The sequence below is a fragment of the Caloenas nicobarica genome, chromosome 34 (assembly GCF_036013445.1).
Source record: "Caloenas nicobarica isolate bCalNic1 chromosome 34, bCalNic1.hap1, whole genome shotgun sequence".
Lineage (NCBI taxonomy): Eukaryota > Metazoa > Chordata > Aves > Columbiformes > Columbidae > Caloenas > Caloenas nicobarica.
In genome coordinates, this window is record NC_088278.1 from 961,772 (window position 1) to 980,378 (window position 18,607).

General features: G+C 50.8%; 2 protein-coding genes across 2 annotated transcripts; one reads left to right on the forward strand and one right to left on the reverse strand.

The window, feature by feature from the left end:
- Positions 1–3,125: 3,125 nt before the first annotated feature.
- LOC136000665 (olfactory receptor 14J1-like) lies at positions 3,126–5,409 on the forward strand (the record flags this gene model as incomplete). The annotated part of the gene is made up of 2 exons (XM_065654596.1): positions 3,126–3,590; positions 5,269–5,409. Coding segments are annotated over 2 exons (606 nt in total), but the record flags the coding sequence as incomplete, so codon positions are not given.
- Positions 5,410–7,887: 2,478 nt separating this feature from the next.
- On the reverse strand, positions 7,888–8,871 carry LOC136000739 (olfactory receptor 6E1-like). The gene has a single exon (XM_065654692.1). It carries the CDS (start codon positions 8,869–8,871, stop codon positions 7,888–7,890), a length of 984 nt encoding a protein of 327 aa, XP_065510764.1.
- Positions 8,872–18,607: the final 9,736 nt, after the last annotated feature.

Genomic DNA, 18,607 nt, shown 5'->3' on the forward strand with positions numbered 1-18,607 from the left:
TGGGCTGCTCCTGTGCTGCTGAGCTGGGCTGGGCTCCTGGGACAGAGGGAGCTCATGGCAAGCGGCAGCACTGCAGAGAGACAGCTCTGCCCAGGAGCAGCTCCTCTGCAAAGCGCAGCAGGGCTGAGGGCTCTGCCTGGGGATCTCAGGGAGACGAGCAAGGCAGAGAGAGATGAAAGGTGGTCAGGATGGGGAGGATGACTGAGAGCTCACTGGAGGAGAAATCTTTGCAGCCCTTGCCATGGTAAGTCTCTGGGTGCTGACAATGCAGCTGTAGCTCCTGGAGGCATCTCCTCAAGTTAGCACAGGCACAGCTTGAGGGAACTGAAAGGAGGGGGCTCTTGTCAGGCAATTTTGAACAGCTGTGAAGCTGGGTGAGCAGCCAGGGGTGCCCAGGGCTGTCCTGCAGAGCAGGGTCCCTGCACCCCAGGGCTGTGCCGGGACAGGGACTCTGCCGCCTGCCAGGGTCAGCGCTCAGCCTGCCCGGGGAGATCCCCACGGGGCTGTGGGGAGAAGCTGTGGGGGGAAGGAGCGACCCGTATCAAGGCAGGAAAGGTGCTTCTGCTGTTAAGGGGGTGCTGTGTGGATCAGAGCTGCTCACGGCTCCAGATCACCCCTAGGATTTTTCCAAGTGGATGCCTCAAGCAGAAGATCAATGCAAGGATTACCAGACAGATAGGGAGCTTTCCTGAGCCTGTCTTTTCAGTTTCCTATCCCAAGGGTTGGGGGGTGCAGGAAAGGATAAAATGGAGATGAGCTCTCATGTTTAAACAAGTCAATGATACTCCTGAACTGCAACTCAGAGTCATCAGTACATCTGCCAGAAGCCTCAGAACATCCCTTCAGCTGCTGCTCTGCCTGTGCACAGCACCAGCATCATATTTGCTGAACCCGTCAGCCTTAGTCTGACCTGTCCTTTTCCCCAGTCTGCAAACAGGAAGATGCCCCCAGGCAGTGCCCTGTGAACAGGCAGGATCTGTAGGGCCAGGGTGAGGGCACAGAGGGTGGGATGGTCTGTGAGTGCTGACAGGGAAGATACATGGACAGGGAAAAACCTCCCAGGCGGAGAATCTCCAGGAAGCAGGGAAATGATCAGAAATGAGAGGAAACTAAACTCAGAATTGTTATGGGAGGGAGAATACAGAAAAATCGATATGATCCCTTGCAGTGCAGATCCCTCCTTTGAGCAGCCCCCTCGCCTCCTCTCCCACCCAGCAAAGCCTCTGCCCTCAGGGCCGGGGGCTCCAAGGCATGAAGCAGCTCCTGTGCAGCCAGAGCTCCAGTTCCCTCTGCAGAGCACAGGGGCTGAGAGCAGCTGCCCGGCAATGCTGGTGTGTGGGAGGTGGCTGCACAGCTGGGGAAGGGTGACGCTGTCTGAGTGCCCGGCTGCCTCTGCCCTGGCCTCTCTCACACCCACCCTCACCGCAGTTTCCTTCTTGCTCCACTGCTCTGGGTCACTGTTGGTGTGATCTGGTTCTTGCTGTCAGGCTCTCTGGGGATGGGAGTTTCAGCTGCAGAGTCACAGCCTGATCTTGTGGGTCCTTTCCTGCAGCTGTGTCCATGGGAACACGTGTCCCAGCTTTGCTCTGCCCTGTGGGGCTGTGGGCAATGCAGTGTGTGGGGCTGGGGAATGAGCTGAGTCTCCCTGAATCAAATGCCATCATTAGGACTCTTGGCTGTCTCCTTGAGGTTTCCTTCCAAGCTGTGAGCTTCCCTCCAGGATGCAAACCTGTCCTACACTATCCTTCTGTATCTGAAAGCCCCACGGAGAAGCACAGAGATGTTGCAACCTAGAAAATGCTTTTTAGGAAAGGGTGAGACATATCGTGGTTCCATCTGAGAAAGCAGAAACCCAGGACTGTCCCTTTTGCACATCCCATCTCCAGGAGCCTGACTCTGCTCTGCCTGTCCTGCTGGGCTCACGAGCTGACCCAGAAAGGCCCAGCTCTGCTGTAGGATGCCAGGAGTGCTGAGCCTTTCCTTGGGGTCCGCACTCTCCTGCCAGAGTCCTTTGCTTCTCTGGGTGAGGGGTCGTGTCCTGCTCTCTCCATCACATCTCCACCTCTGGGATGGCACAGAGTTTGCAGATCTACCCTTTCTAAAAGAGCTCTTCTGCTCCAGTATGAGTCCAGTTCTTTAGATTAATTGGATTAAATTGTGTCTGAAGTAATTTTCAAGGCAGCAAAAGCTGAAGCACAGGACAGATGAGAAAAATCCTGATGGACACCTCTGCTGTCTGACTCTGCACTGAGCCAGACAAAGCTGAGCCTCTTTGCCTGTCAGTCTCAAGACTCGTCACATTTTAAATCACAGAATAGAGGATTTCTCCCCCTAAAAAAACCCTGCTCACCTGATGTGGTGGTGGAAAATAAAAAAACACAGATAAAATATTTAAAAAGACATGGTAATTGTCTCCTCTGCAGCCCAAGCCCTTGACAGTCATGAGCACGGATATTAAACTTTTTCATTGAAGGTGGATTACATCTGTCCATGTGAACATGGGAGCTGTCACACACCAGCTCCCCTGTCCCCACTGCAGCAGAGCAAAGCTGGCTGCTTGCAGCACACAGGCAGAGGTCCCGCTGCGCACAGCACACTCAGCCAGCACAAAACTGAGAAAGGAAATGCATTTCAGTTGGGCTGATATCAATGAAAAATGGTGTGGCTTTGCTAAGAGGAGTCTGTCCTAATTTAAAGTTGCTTTTTCTTTTTTTGAAAAGAGCCTACATGCCAACAAACAGCAAATGTGCAACAGCAGCTCCATCACCCAGTTCCTCCTCCTGGCGTTCACAGACACACGGGAGCTGCAGCTCTTGCACTTCTGGCTCTTCCTGGGCATCTACCTGGCTGCCCTCCTGGGCAACGGCCTCATCATCACCACCATAGCCTGTGACCAGCACCTCCACACCCCCGTGTACTTCTTCCTGCTTAACCTTGCCCTCCTCGACTTGGGCTCCATCTCCACCATTGTCCCCAAGTCCATGGCCAATTCCCTCTTGGACACCAGGAACATCTCCTATACAGGATGTGCTGCCCAGCTCTTTTTTTTTTTCTCTTTGATCACAGCAGAGTTTTATCTTCTCACCATCATGTCCTATGATCGCTACGTTGCCATCTGCAAACCCCTGCACTACGGGACCCTCCTGGGCAGCAGAGCTTGTGTCCACATGGCAGCAGCTGCCTGGGCCACTGGGTTTCTCAGTGCTCTGCTGCACACGGCCAATACATTTTCACTGCCACTGTGCAAGGGCAATGCCCTGGACCAGTTCTTCTGTGAAATCCCCCAGATCCTCAAGCTCTCCTGCTCAGACACCTACTTCAGGGAAGCTGGGCTTATTGTGCTTAGTGTCTGTTTAGGATTTGCATGTTTTGTGTTCATCGTAGTGTCCTATGTGCAGATCTTGAGGGCCGTGCTGAGGATCCCCTCTGAGCAGGGACGGCACAAAGCCTTTTCCACCTGCCTCCCTCACCTGGCCGTGGTCTCCCTGTTTGTCAGCACTGTTATGATTGCCTATCTGAAGTCGCCTTCCATCTCCTCCCCAAGCCTGGATCTGGTGGTGTCTGTTCTGTACTCAGTGGTGCCTCCAGCAGTGAACCCCTTCATCTACAGCATGAGGAACCAGGAGCTGAAAGTGGCACTGAAGAAGCTGATTCAATCATTTTTCTGTCAGCAGCAATAAGTTACCCATGTCTCTTCAGAAGTGATTTCCAATTCATCTCAGGAACCTCATGGGCATTGAGCATTTTATCTGTGATAATCATGTTTGTCATGGAACTTCTTCACCCATGGCACTTCTCCAGAGCCATGACTCAGAGGCCTGTCTACCTGTTTCTGGGACCCTGGTACAGCTGGTGTCCTGTGTCACATCTCTGTAATACAGGGTGCTTCAAAAGGATAGACCCATTTTGAAATCACTGTATCTCTGAAATTGGGGCCATCTTTTTGAAATACCCCATAAAGGGGGATTTCCACAGTTTCAGTATTTGGAGCTTGGGCTCTTCTTCCAAAGCTGTGGTCAGCCTGAATAAATTTCCCTCACAAGGCCATGCTCCTGTGCTTGGGTTTTTCATGGGCTCAGGGGAGGACATGGGGCAACATGTTACGTCACGGTGCTGCTTTGAGTGTTCATCTGTGGGTGCCCAGTGTTCCTGGAGATGGTGAAGGACCTTCAGTGATCTGCCTTGAACTGCCTCGCTGTGGTTTTCAGGCACCACAGCCTGCTCCCACTGCTCTGTGCTTCAACAAGGGAATAAATGACGCACAGAAACGTATTTCTGCATTCCCCAGCTCAGGGCAGGCTGCTCTGTCACTGCAGTAGCAGGAGCAGCATGAAGGGCTCCTGGGCCAGGAGTCTTGTGCTGGTGAGAGGGGCTGGCACAGGAAGGCTGCCAGCAATGGGTGTAAAGGATCTCTTGAAAACAAGAGCAGGGGACAAAGGGGGACTGGCCTTGCTTCCATCATGCCATGGCTGGCCCCAGCCCTTGGGCTGATAAGGAGGCTGATCCTCCTCTCTGTCCCAATCCATCCATGCATCCATCCATCCATCCATCCATCCATCCATATCAGTACTCTGTCTGGGTGAGCTGCCCCACCATGTTTCTCATCCCAATGAGATCATAGAATCATTTAGGTTGGAAGAAACCCTCCAGATCATTGAGTCCAACCGTTAACCCAACTCTGGCACTAAACCATGTCCCTAAGAACCTCATCTATATGTCTTTTAATAACCTCCAGGGATGGTGACTCAACCATTCCTTGGGCAGCCTGTTCCAATGCCTCACAAACTCTTTCACGAAGAAATCTTTCCTAATATCCAAACTGAATCTTCCCGGGTGCCACTTCAGGCTGTTTCTTCTCCTTCTACCACTTGCCACATGGGAGAACAGACCAACACCCTCCATGTGACAGCCTCGTTTCAGGTAGTTGTAGACAGCGATAAGGTCTCCCCTCAGCCTTCTTTTCTCCAGGCTAAATAGCCCCAGCTCCCTCAACCACGCTCCATCTGATTTGTTCTCCAGACCCCACCCCAGCTTTGTTGCCCTTCTCTGAACTCACTCCAGCACCTCAAGGTCTTTCTTGTAGGGAGGGGCCCAAAACTCAACACAGGATTTGAGATGCACCTCACCAGTGCCAAGAACAGAGGGATGATCACTTGCCTGGTCCTGCTGGCCACACTATTCTTGATGCATGCCAGGATGCTGGTGGCCTTTTTGGCTGCCTGGGCATATGCTGGCTCATGTTTAGTCACTGTCCATCAACACCCCCAGGTCCTTTTCCGTTTGGCAGATTTCCAGCCGCTCTTCCCTGAGCCTGTGGTGTTGCGTGGAGCTATTGTGAGCCAACTGCAGGACCCAGCACTCGGCATGAAATTGAACAAGTCCAAGTGCTGGATTGTTCACCTGGGATAGAGTAACACTGAGTGCAAGTGTAGATTGGGAGAGAGTGGCTGGAGAGCAGCCCTGCAGAAAGGGATCTGGTGTGATGGTTGGCCACAGGGTCAACAGGAGGCAACACTGTCCCCCAGCAGCCAAGACGGTAAACCGCATCCTGGGGTGCATCAAACACAGCATGGCCATGTGGTCAAAAGAGGTGACTATGCTGCTGTATTCAGCGTTGGTGCGGCCTCGCCTTGAGTGCTGTGTGCAGTTCTAGGCCCCACATATTATTACAACAAGGATGTGAAGGTCCTTGAATGCGTCCAGAGGAGAGCAACAAACGTGGTGAAAGGGTTGGAGGGATTGTCCTCTGAGAAGCGGCTGAGGACTTTGGGCTTCTCTAGTTTGGAGAAAAGGAGGCTGAGGGGCGACCTCATTGCTCTCTACAGCTTCCTGAGGAGGGGACATGGACAGGGAGGTGCTGAGATCTTCTGCCTGGTGTCCAGTGATAGGACATGTGGGAATGGTTCAAAGCTTGGCCAGGGGAGGTTTAGACTGGATATTAGGAAACATCTCTTTATCAAGGCTGGTCAAACACTGGAACAGGCTTCCTAGAGAGGTGGTTAATGCCTCAAGCCTGTCAGTGTTTAAGAGGCCTTTGGACAATGCCCTTGATAACATGATCTATTTTCTGGTCAGCCCTGAATGTGTCAGGTATTTGAACTAGATGATCGTTGTAATTCCCTTCCAGCTGAACTCTTCTAGTCTAGCCCAGTCTATTTTATGTATATACCTGTTCAGGGTGGACTCTTCCAGCAGCGGGGCTCAAACACTCAGTCTGCTCAGCAGCCTCCCCAGGACACCGGCCTTGCCAGTTGCAGACACCAGGACACATGAGCCCCCAGGGCTGCAGCCCCATTCCAGATACTGGTACAGACCCCCCCAGTCACACACATGCGCGCACACTCTTATGTCCAGTCACTCTGGTCTCTCAGTTGCTGGCACCAATGACATACAGGCTGTCTGACCCCCTGGTCCTGCTCCAGTTGCTACACTCACATCCCCACGCTCACACATTCACACAGAGAAGAGATTTGCTCACACAGCAAAGATTTAGAAATTAAGTTTAATGAGAAGACAGGACAGACTGCACTGGTTGGGGTCCTTCTCCAAACTTCCCATGGTAAGTCCTGTGTAATCCAAAGATGCTCTTCCCCTGCATCCCCTAATGTGTCCTGCACCCCTAGGCAACAATCCCGTTAGTCTAAATGGTGATCCAGAGAGCTGCTCTCAGTGGCTCCTCTTGATGGGCTTCACACCTGGACAATGAGGCTGATGGCTCTCCCAGGGTAGCCTTGGGACAAGATGTTCATTCCCCAGAGCCTGTAATTTGGGTTCCCACTTGCCAATGAGCCTCTGTGCTCTTCTTGGTTTTGGAGATGGGTGCATGATGAGCTGGTGGCTCCCCAGTGATGGCACTGGGAGCAGCCGGGGCAGGGTATTAACTGACTTACTCCTCCTGCCATTGTTTGTGCCTTCTTTGTGTGTGCAGAGGAGCTTTTTGTCACTTAACACAATGCAACGAGATAGGACAAGAGGAAACGGCCTCAAGTTGCACCAGGGGAGGTTTAGATTGGTTATTAGGAAAAAGTTCTTCCTGGAAAGGGTCGTTGGGCATTGGAACAGGCTGCCCAGGGCAATGGGGAAGTCACCATTCGTGAAGGTGTTTAAAAGCTGTTTAGACAAGTTTCTTAGGTGTAGTCAATGTCAAAGTGACCTAGTGATTCCTGTTGCTAGCTAAATGAGCTGGCAGCTGGCTCATGTTATTGATAAGGATGTTCTGAGTCTCTTTGAGGAAACCAGATGTACAGAAAAACAGGAACAGGAACAGATAAATCGTGGACTGAAGGACAAGAGGATGACCAAGTGGGGGAGATGACAGAAACGTCAGCAAAAACCAGAAGGACAGTGATTTTTTGTCTACAAGGACCCCTGAATTCAGATAAAGGACAAACTGAGGAAGAGGAGAGTCTTCATCCTGGTGACCACCAGATGGGGAGAGAAAACCCTAACACCAAGACAGAGCACGCGTATCTATTAGTATGAATATGTATTAGTAGGTGGGATAATTCCCCAAAATAGAGAATTGTAATCACAAAGTGGGGGTATATAATGACCACTAAAAACTTTGTTAGGTGTGCGTGTAGGTGGAACGCAGATTCCCCACGCACCCAGCGCTGCTTTGCTTAAGTCTACTACAATAAACCTCTCTTGAGCATGGACTCTGTCTGTGTCGAGTGAGTTTATCTATCACATTAGGGACATGGTTTAGTGCTAGAATTGGGTTATGGTTGGATTCGATGATCCTGAGGGTCTCTTCCAACTGAAAGGGTTCTGTGATTCTATCAATCTCCTGCGGTATCTCTGTCTGGAGGTTACATACATATGCATTGGTATTGTTTAACATATGATAGCAGATCACGGGAATTGCTGTCCAGAAATGCCTCATGATTAGGGGAAAAGCTGTGCTCTTGTACGGGCAACAGCTTCATTCAGGGCCAGTATCACAGTCTTGTTTCTGAGACTGTAGATGAATGGATTTAAGAAGGGGTACAGAACGGTGTTCAGCAACGCTACAAATCTGCTGTTCTCCAAGGAAACACCTACTGAAGGACACATGTAGAGAGTAATGCAGCTCCCATATCCAATTGCCAAGGTGGTGAGATGGGAAGAACATGTAGAAAAAGCTTTTTTCCTCCCAGAGGCTGTTGGAAGATGTAGAATACAGAAAAGGATGCACAGGTAAAATGCCAGAGTTAAACATAAGGAACCCAGAATGACAAATGATATGAAAACAGAGTCTATTTTCCAAAGCATGCTGGTGTCAGAGCAGGACAGTTTGAATAAGGGGGAGTTGTCACAGAAAAAGTGATGGATCTCATTTGAGCCACAAAAAGTCAGCTGGGAGAGGATGACCAGGCGGTAACTGAAGAGTGTGAAGCCTGTGACCCAAGTAGCAACAACCAGGTGGATGCAGAGCTGTGGCTTCATCATGGCAGCATAATGCAAAGGCTGGCAGATGGCAACATAGCGGTCAAAGGACATGACAACAAGTAGAACAAACTCTGTACAGCCCAGGGCAAAATAGAAATAGGATTGGGCAAAGCAGCTGCTTAGTGAGATTGTTCTCCTCCCAGAACCCAGGAGCACAACCAACTTGATGCTTGTGGAGGATGTAAACCAGATTTCCAGGAAGGCCAGATTGCCAATGAAAAAGTACATGGGGGTTTGAAGGCGGTGATCTGCATACACGAGGAAAATGATGGTGGCGTTCCCCATCACTGTTGTCAGGTATATGAGCAGAAAGACCAGAGAGAGTACAACCTGCAGTCTTTGATCGAGCCCTGAGAAACCCTCTAGGATGAACTCAGTAACTGCAGTTCCATTTTCTGGTCCCACGTTGAATTTCGGTTTGTCATGCCGAGACAGGAACATGGCAAAAAACAAGTGTGATAATTCCACAGTCTGGGCGAAAGGCTCCCCAAAACTCTCTGCTTCTTTCCTTTCTTGCAGTCTTCCTATAGCACACAGATAGAGGACTTCAAGCACTTCTCATACCCTGATATTTCTGCATCAAATTTCATTTTGTCTTCTTTCTACCTTTTTCAAAGACTCATAAAGAATGCTTCCTTCATAACAGAGGATTTTAAAGTCTGTTAGCTATTTTATCCCATTCCTGGTGAATTCCAAATTCACACAGGTCTTTTCCAAATATCTGTCACACCTATGTGCTTCAGTCATCTCTTTTATTGCACAAATGCCAAACTATTTCATCAAGTCAAATCAAATCAAATCAAATCAAATCAAATCAAATCAAATCAAATCAAATGGATGCTGAAAGCTTTTCTTTCTACTTTTCAGTACTTGCCTTTTTGGACTAGGAGTCCCTGAGTATCTACTGATTTCAGAATAAGCAGTATCAAGCATCTCTTTCGTAATCCCGTGCTTTCTTCCACAGCTTTGTGCTCTTTGTTTCTTCAGGAAAGGGGAGGGGAGGGCAGAATAGGGACCAAATATAACTCATCTTCTTTAGTTATGGTTCCACCCGGTCTCATCTGACATCCATCTGCACCGAAATGCAGTTACTTCCAAACAGTTGCTCATTGCTATTACCATCAAATATCCTGATCTAAACACAGACCAGGAGAATAGTGACTGGAAGAGATTTGTAACTTTTCTTTTGTGTGCCAGCTATAGGTTGGGAGGACCCAGCCTTGAGAGTTTTCTCCTCTCTCCATTGATTACACAGGGAGCCTTGGGAAAACAAATTCTCACAGGCACCTGTTGTGAAGCAGGTGAAACTCACTATTCAAGTCTCAAATCTCCGATTCCTTAAGTTATTTTGTTTTTAAAATCAAACTACACATGTAGGAGAAAGAAGGACAAAAAATCCCACATATACAATAAAGACTGGTGTTTTCCCCTTCATCTTTCCATTTGTTTTCAGACATAGAAAGGAGTAGAGTGGACGGCTCTTGCAACAGAATAATTCAAAATGCAAGGGGAGAAGAGGGAGAGGAGGAGATGGTGGGTTTGAGGCGGTGAAACAAAGTTGTGTGGGTGTGCAACCAGAGCTCTTCAGTCATTAGTCACCTGGGTGCTCCAAGGACTTTCCCATCTCATCGTCCACAGAGACAACAGGAGGAACTGGTCTGAGACAATGGATCAACTTGAAACCAAGTGATTCAGTTCAGTCAACCTCCTTCAATATCAACCACCTCCAAAATAAGCAAAAATTAGTCACCTTCAAATTAAATGTTGGCCTGACTTGTGTGGGATTTCTCCAGGTGGGATTCCAGACAGTGCTGGAGACGGGCAGATCCTGCTGTGCCTGGGCCTGTTTCCTGTGCATACAGGTGGTTTTTAACATCCTGGGTGAAGAACCTGACTGTTTCAGAGATCCCTGCAGCAGTTTCTGCTGCAAAACTGAATAAAATTGAGTAACAGTAATTACTTAACTTGTTTGCACATGCCAGAGAGGATGTGCAGGACAACAGGCTGGCTGAATTTTAAGAACTCAGCAGAACTGTTGTACAGGGAGCCTCACTTGATCCAGTTGAAGACACTCTTGCAAAGATCCTTGCACAGGAGTCTCTCCCAATCTATGGTATTCCGTAATTCAATTAATCTTTTCCTCAGAGAGCTCTTCAAAGAATAGGCAAGGAAGTAAATGAGACAGAGGAAAAGAATTAGAGATACAAAATGTGCCAATGCAAATTAAGAAGATCCTCTGAACAGTGTTTCTCAACTCAAACCATTGGTAGGCAATGTATTTTGGGAAATGGCTGCATAAAAACATTCACATAGAGATACAGTGTTTAATTAGCTTGCCGGCACTTGGCCACGGTACTGTCTAAACAAACAAACAAACAAACAATGAGAAGTTTCATGAAAATTAGTTTAAAAATACTAGCAGTTGTGGAAAGGAAGACTTTTTCAGCTATTACACAGAAGTCTTTTCTGCAGAGGGCTCAACTATTCCCTAAAGTCTCCGTTCAGGGGTTGATTCAGTTGTTTGCACAGAGGTGGCCACTGCCTCCAACATACCCTGGGGCAGCTGAAGCACCATGTGGGACTGGGAGAAGTCTCCCCGGACCTATGAGAGCTGTTCTGGAGCACGAGCTGGTAGGCGTGAGCTGAGGTAGGGGACCTTAGGGGTGGTGCAGGGCTGCTGGGTGGGCTGAGCAGGGACCTCAGCAGCACAGCAGCCCATTGTGTCCCGTTGGATGCTGCTGTGAGGTCACTTCTGTCACAGGAACTGGCTGACCAGCAGCGGGAAGGCAAATACTCAGAGGTCATGAAGGCCATCAGAAAGCTGCTCCCAAGGTGATGACAGATTTGGGAAGGTCAAGGGGAACTGGGACAAGAGAGACTGGAGATGTGGGGGAAGAAAGAATGGCTTGGCCAACAGAGATGAAAGATTTGGAGGGTTTCAGGTAATGGTGATGCTGCCGTGACATTGACTGTGAAAACATTCATGTTAGGCCCTTACCTGTGTTCTAAGCAGTAATCTTAAACTCTAACCTTACCCCTAAATGCTAGTCCTCACCCTGACAGTAATGCACTACTTTAAACCCAAACCTCAAAATTTACCTCTAAGCCAAATCCCAAGCCCATAACCCCTTATTCTTAGTCTTACCCTTTTACTCACTTTAATCCCTACCCTGTATCCCTAGCCTTAAGATACCAGCCTTAACCTTAGCCCTCACCACAAACCTAAAAAAACCCCTAACTCACAAAGCTAGCCTGTACCCTTAACACTAACCACGCACCTAAGCAGATTACCAGATGCCTAAATCCTAACCCTGAACAGTGAGCTCTAATCCCTAATCCCTAAATTGAACACCTCATCCCCAGAGCTCTCATTCCCATGCTCACCCCCGTCACCTCCAACCCCTCTCCCTACCCAACTTCAGCAGTTTGGCCCCTTGGGGCAACCCGGGGCTGTGGGGTTGTCCTGTGCATGGACAGGAATTGGACTCGATGATCCTGTGGGTACCTTCCAATTCTGGACATTCTATGATTCCATGATCCTTTCTGTTTGGTATTTTCTTTTTCATTATTTTAGGTATAATTCTTATTATTGCATATTTTAATTTAATTTTTCTTACATTTTCATCTATTTTTTAAAAATTCCAGTTATTAAAGTGTTTATTTCTCAATGCATGAATTTTCTCACTTTTACCCTGCTGATCCTCTCCCCCATCCCGCTGCGGGAAGTGAGTGAGTGGCTGCGTGGGGCTCAGTTACCGGCTGGGCTTCAACACGACGGTCCTTTCTCCAGCCCTTGTTCCACCCCATGGGCGTCAGGCTCAGGTCCCACACGATCCAAGACGTCCTCACCAACCACCGCTCCCCTGCCCACCCTTTGCTGTCACACACACACAGTTGCCCTCAGTCCATGGGCCGCCCTGTGAAACGTCCATAAATGTCACAACTCCCCGTTGAGCTCATGGAGTCCGTGGCTTTGGGCTCCGTCTGTTCCGTGGCCACTCCGGACAGCACAGGTGTCTGTTCCGTGGGGTCACGGGCACCAAACCCAGCTCGGGTGGGAACCAAGAGGGTCCCCTCGTGTTCAGGGCTCAAAGCGCCATCTGTAGCACCTGCCCGTCCTTTTGAGTGCCCAGAGCCTCCTTCTTGGGGCCCAAATCCTCATGTTTAGAGTCCCAACGTTTTTTATCACCCACGGCCTCTGACCAGGGCCCACAGTTTCAGTTTTAGGTGGAGCTCGTTGCCTGGCAACAACCACCCAGAAGTCAGTGAGGAGTCAGTGGACCCAGGACAGCCAATCACATTTGAGGAGGCGGGGCAAGTCACGTGATTGATATGTAACCAGCCAATCAGGCTTTGAGGCCTGCAGGAAAGGTGGCGAGAGTTGACCAATCTGGGCAGCGTTCAGGGGCGGGCTGTGCTGGCTGCACCAATCACGGCTGGCGGGAGTGCAGCACATGGATGATTGACAAGTGGTCTGACCCATCACTTGGTAAGGGGGGAAACGAGAAATCCCAGCCGACCAATCACAGGAAACATTAGCTCAGGGCAGGGCGGGCACTGTGTGGGGAGTGACCCCTAAGGCAGCCAATCAGATCCAGGATCACCTCAGGGGGGGAGACTGACAGCCCTCCCGCCCAATGGCGGCGCAGCCCAGGCTGAGGAGGCGGCGGCTCTGCGGGCGGCCAGGCTGAGCTTTGCCGTGGCGCCCGTGGAGCTGCCCCAAGGCTGAGCAGCCCCCGGCCCAGCCCTGGGGCCCTTTTTCCTGCAACTGGGGCCCTGGGGATGTTGTTGCTGCATCTGGCTCAGGTGTGCGTGGGCTGCTCTGGACTTGTTCTCCTGGGCGGGGGGAAATGGTACCGAAAAGTCGGCAAAAAGGTTCTTTAACACGGTTTGGAAAGTGTTAACAGCAGCACTTTTCTTACAGCGCCGGACACTCGCAAGATTGCTCCTCTGATCGAGCGTGTGTGTGATTCTCACTTCTTGGTATTTCTTACATACACCTATTGCATATTCATGTGTTTCTCCCGCTTAGTTAATGCATCAAACATGAATTATTTCCATAACCCCGCCATAACTTTGCTGAAGTCCATCCTTGGTACTCGAGAGTCTTCATCAGGGTCTCTGGTGTCCCCGGTTTCTCCCCAGCTGCTGCCCCCCCGGTGTCGGCTTCTTGACCTGATTGCTTGATTGTGCATTTTCCCCTCTTGCTTACTTTTTTTCCTTTTTTTCTTTCCTTCCTGTTCTGTTCCCGGTCCCATCTTTTCTCACCGTATCCCCCTGTCCAGCTGCTGCCCCTTCTTTCCTCTCTCTCTTGCTCTGTTTTTCCTCTCTCCATCTCTCTGTCCCACTGCCCACCACAGTTGTTTATTCCTTCAGTGCTGTCCCGCCCCCTGTTCCTTTGCCCTTTCTCTGTCACTCCATCCCAGTCCCGGTGTATTTTTAATTTGTTTTTTCATCTCAGTCCTGAACCATTACTACTTTTTTTCTTCTTCCACCCCTTTGTCCTGCTCCCTGCCCCTGTCTTTGTCTCTCCTTCCCTTTGTTCTGCTGCCCATCTCATTTTCCCTTCCTGCTCCAGCTCTCTGTCCTGCTCCCTGCCCCTCTCATTCCCTCTCTGTTTCTCTGCCCTTCTCCCTGTCTGTCCCCCGCTCTGTTTTGCTGTCCTGCTCCCTCTGTAGTTTTTCCACTCTCTCTGTCACTCTCTGCTGCTCCCTGTTACTTTCATTTCTCACTCCATCTCTGTCCTGCAGCCCAAAGCTGCTTTTTGGTCTCCATCTCTGCCCTGCTGCCCAGCCCAGGCCTTTTTACCTCTATCTGTGCCCTGCTGCCTGTCTCTCATTTTTGTCTTTCCCTTTGTGCTGCCTCCCTGACCCTTTTTTCTCTGTCTGTGTTGCCCTGTCCTGCTCCCTGTCTTTCTGTTTCTCTGACAATCCTTGTCCTGCTCCCTTTCCTTCTTCCTTTCTCTCCCTGTCCCATGTCCCTCTTTATCTCTTTTTTCTCTTCTATCTTTCTCTCTGTTCCTGCTGATTGTTTCTCCATGTATATCCTGTTCCCTGCCCCTTTTATCCTCTCACTGTCCCTCTGTCCTGCTGCCTGTCCCCATCTTTTCTGTCTTTATTCTTGCCCCGCTGCCTGTCCCATTGCTTCTGGCAATAGACCCCTGTCCAGCTGGCTCTGCCTTTTATTTTTTGTCTCTTCCTCTTTGCTGCTTCTCAGCCCTCCTTTCCTCTTCCTCCAGCTCACTGTGGGTTCTCTCCCTTTGTCAGTCTCTTCATCCCCATCTGACCTTCCCTTTATTTCTCAGTCCCTTTGTTCTGCTCTCTCTCCTTCCTTTTCTCCATGTGTACATCCCCCTCCCTGTCCTTGTCTTTCTCTACCCAACTTTCCTTCTTCTCCTTCCCATCCCCTTGTCCCTCTGTCCTGCTCCTCCACCCTCCTCTTTCTTCCTCCCTGTCTCATTGTGGCTCCTTGTCCCTATTTCTCTTGATCTCTCCATCTCTCCAGCGTTTTCCCTGTGTGTTTCTTTCTCTCTGGGCTCCTCTATCTTCTCTCTTGTCTGATTTGTCTCTTTCTAGTGCTCTGTCCTTCTCCCCAGCAGCTTCAACTGAATGACCAGGTGTTGCTGTGCTCTGGTATTTGCTGGGCACTGCCCTGGGGAAGATCTGTGTCTGTAGGGCTGGGGATCATTTAGGAGCTGGTCTCCTCCTGCAGACGGCAGAGCCGGGTGTAGTTGTGGCAGAGGTTGTTCTCAGCTGCTGCTCTGTGCAGCTTGGGGAAAGAGCCGGCTGGGGACCTTCTTTTGAAGGAAGGTTTCTTGTTCTGCGCTCAGTGCTCCTCGGGACCCTGCACAGGAGCCGTGTCGGGGTCTGCAGGGACTGGTGGGACCTGCTGTGATTCCTTGTGAATGTGAACTGAACTTGTCCTGATGTCCTCGGATGAAACCACACTGACCGAACATGGTTTCGTTACCAGCTCCAGTGCCAACCTATGTGCTTAACGCTGAAGAACGAGAGACACTGTGCTATTTTCCAGCTGTCAGTGGCTGTGAATCAGCTGAGAACATCATTGCCTTAGGTAACGGGGCAGGTGGTCTGTGGTCAGGGCTGTGGACTTGCATGGCGCTGCTTTCACTACCATTTTCTGGTCATGCCACTTCAAAGCCCTTCCTTCTCCTGGGAATTTTAAGATGGCATTTTTTGTTCTGAGAGACTGGAGTTGAACTTAATGCTGAGTGGCTGATATAATGGGTTCCATAAAATAAGAACAAGAATCTTGCTTTTTTGTGTTTTTTTTTTTCTCACACCATCTGAACTTTAGTAAGCAAGAGGAAGAGTGGTTGACAGTATCTGTTTTCTGAGAGTAACATGTTCCTGTACCTTTCCAGTCTTTCTATGGTGAAGGATTTCTGCCCTTGCAGAGAGGACTGCAAAACCCACTCCTATCAGGCTGGACTTTGCCTCCAAACGTGGCGCAGCCTCTTCCATTGTGGCATCACCCACTGCCGTTGATGTCACAAAGCAGCATCAGCGCTGAGGTGGGCACAGCAGGGTATAAAACCAGGGGTCTCCCTGTGCCTTTGTCACTCTCGATCTTGACGGAACAGAGATCGCAGAGTTCTTGGCTCACTTCTGAGCGAGCAAGATGCTTGTTACCTGCACCTCAGCAGGTACCAAGAGCCAGCCAGAGAAGGTCGAAGGTCTGAACAGGTATGTTTTAAAAATCCTCCTCCCCTTTGCCCAGGTGATTTTTTTCCACCTCGTCAACTGGGGTGGGTGGCGGGTGGACAGGAGAGGAACATGAGGGCAGCCTGAGAGCTCGGTCTGGAGCTGGTGGAAGGCAGCAGCCGCCTTTCAGTGTCTTCATGACCACAGGGGCAAGGCCCAGAAAGCCTTTGATCTCTGCAGAATGAGGGACAGGTCTATTTTGAATCGCATGGATGGAGTCCCAAGCGGTGGCCCCGATACAGCCTGCCGTAGTAATTGTGAGAGCTCAGCTCAGTCCTGTATTGTGCTCTGCAGGGTGGGTTATGGCCCTGAGCCTGCTTGGTTTTCCTCTCCACTTGGACCAGCAGGACACCAGCGTGTCCTCTGTTGGCCATGGATTTGACTTGTGTTCCTGACAGAGGAGGTTTCTTTCGGAAACCCGGTCAGTTCCTCACCAGGGCTCTGCCTTAGGAAAGGGGAACATGATTCTCTGAAGGGTGCAAGGAGTTCTCTAGGAGAACAAAAGGGGATTGTTCATTCCTGATGAGTGTACGCTGTGAGCCTTTTGAGAGCCTCCTGGAACAGGCGGGAGGAATTTCCCCGTTGCAGAGCGCTGTGTGCTGTGTCTTGGCAGATCAGGCTCAGGGCAGCAGGGCCCAGCCACCAGAGCGTTTCTTTGGTGCTTTCTTGGTTGCCCGTTGCTTGCCAGCACGCATTGACATTCAGCCCTCCCTCCCTCTTTCCCCAGTCTGCATTTCTCTGCACTTATGCCAAGAGAAGGGCCAGAGATAACGCGGCTGCTAAAGAAATGCTGCGGGAGGGGAGACACACACCCCCTGCCTGGCAGCTGTTGAACTGTAGGGGCACAGGCTGAACCTTCTCTTGGGAGGGTGGAGAACAGGATCAGCACAAGTGCCGATGGGATGGTGGGCAGGAGAAACAGGTGTTCGTTGTGTCCCTTCCATTTCCAAAGAATCCCTCTCCAGCCCCACAGACATGCGGTGTGGCCACAGCTCTTGTTGCAACTCCTGCTCTTAGTCCGGAGTCAATCTTGAGCCCTTTGTCCCTAACAAAACAATTGCTGCCATGACAAATCCCCCACTGGTGCAGCTGCTGACAACCCCAGCAGTGACTCGAGCTGGTGCAGGACCAAGCCAACGCACACGCCAGGAACGCCAGGCTCAAGGGCTGCAGTCCCTGCTGCTGCTCTCCAGTCTGCTGCTGATCTGCACGGGAACTGCCAGCTTCACCAGCCTTTTCCTCCTTGCTGCTCTGTAGGATGATGAAGGCGCTGAAGACAGTGACCCTGGTGCTGATTCTCGGTCTGTTCTCTTTCGGTGAGTCTCTGCAGAGCTCCGACCTGTGGACAGTGCCTTAGGAGGTACTCGGGGCTCCATTCTGTCCTGTTCCACTTCCCCTGCCGTGACCAGAGGAGCTCAGCTAAGAGCAGAAAGTCCCCGACAGAGCTGTGCCAGTCCCTGCTCCAGCGGGACGGGTGTGGGGGTGAGGAAGGGCTGACTTGCCTTCCCCAGGAGGGCTGAGCCAGTTCTCATCAGCCGAGGGAGAGGCCGTGGCTGAGCTCTCCTGCCCCAGGGGATGAAAATCTTCTGCAGGACAAGGAGCACAGTCCAGGGCAGGGAACGTCCATCTCTTGCGGAGCCCGTACACCATGATGGCCACTGTCAAAGAGCAGAGGAGAGGCAGCTATGGCACTTGGGAGAGACACAGAAAGGGGAGTGGGCAGCCCGAGGCATAACCCAGCCTTAGACCGAGTTCTAAGCTCTGGTGTGTGTCTGACAGGTCTTTACCACGTGGGACGACTTGGCGCAGAAAGCCTCTGGAGCACCTCAGCAGAGTTAGAAGACCTGAGCAAAACCCTGCCCCTGCCAGACCAGCTCCATAAGCTGCAGGAACAGCTTTATCATCTGCGCTGGAGCGCAAAGGATGTCACCGAGCGGGCTCTACAGGAAGGCGTGAAGCAGGGAAAGCTCCCAGGCTTTACCGGACGGGTAAGGGCACAAGGCAGAAGGATCTACTCAGGGGTTTTATCCTCCCTCCGGCACGTATCCTACTCCATTCACTGCCATGGCCACGTTTCCTTCTCCTGTTGCTCCACACTTCCTTATGGAGATGAGAGAGCCCTGACGGGAATGACAGCTGAGTCGTTCCTTCCTCTGTGTCCAGATCTTGGGTCCTCCTCAAGGGAGGACTGGAAAGAAAGAATGTTCTCAGAGGTCCAGAGTTAAGCCAGTCCTATCTCATGCCCAGAAGGCTTGTCTGTCCGTGCTGCCTGGCCTGGGGCCTCTCCACAGGAAAAGCCCCTTCCCACAGCTCCAGCATTCAGAGCACTGGAGTGAGCAGCCCCCCCATTCTGAACCCCATCAATCACAGCAGAGCAAACCTGGGAGGCTTCCAGGCAATTTGGGTGTTCCTTCCATCTGAGATGGGCCCTGTCCCCATTCACCTTGGCTGGC

Bases quoted from the DNA above. Each gene is read 5' to 3' on its own strand.
- LOC136000739 (XM_065654692.1), bottom strand. From the start codon at position 8,871: ATGTTCCTGTCTCGGCATGACAAACCGAAATTCAACGTGGGACCAGAA.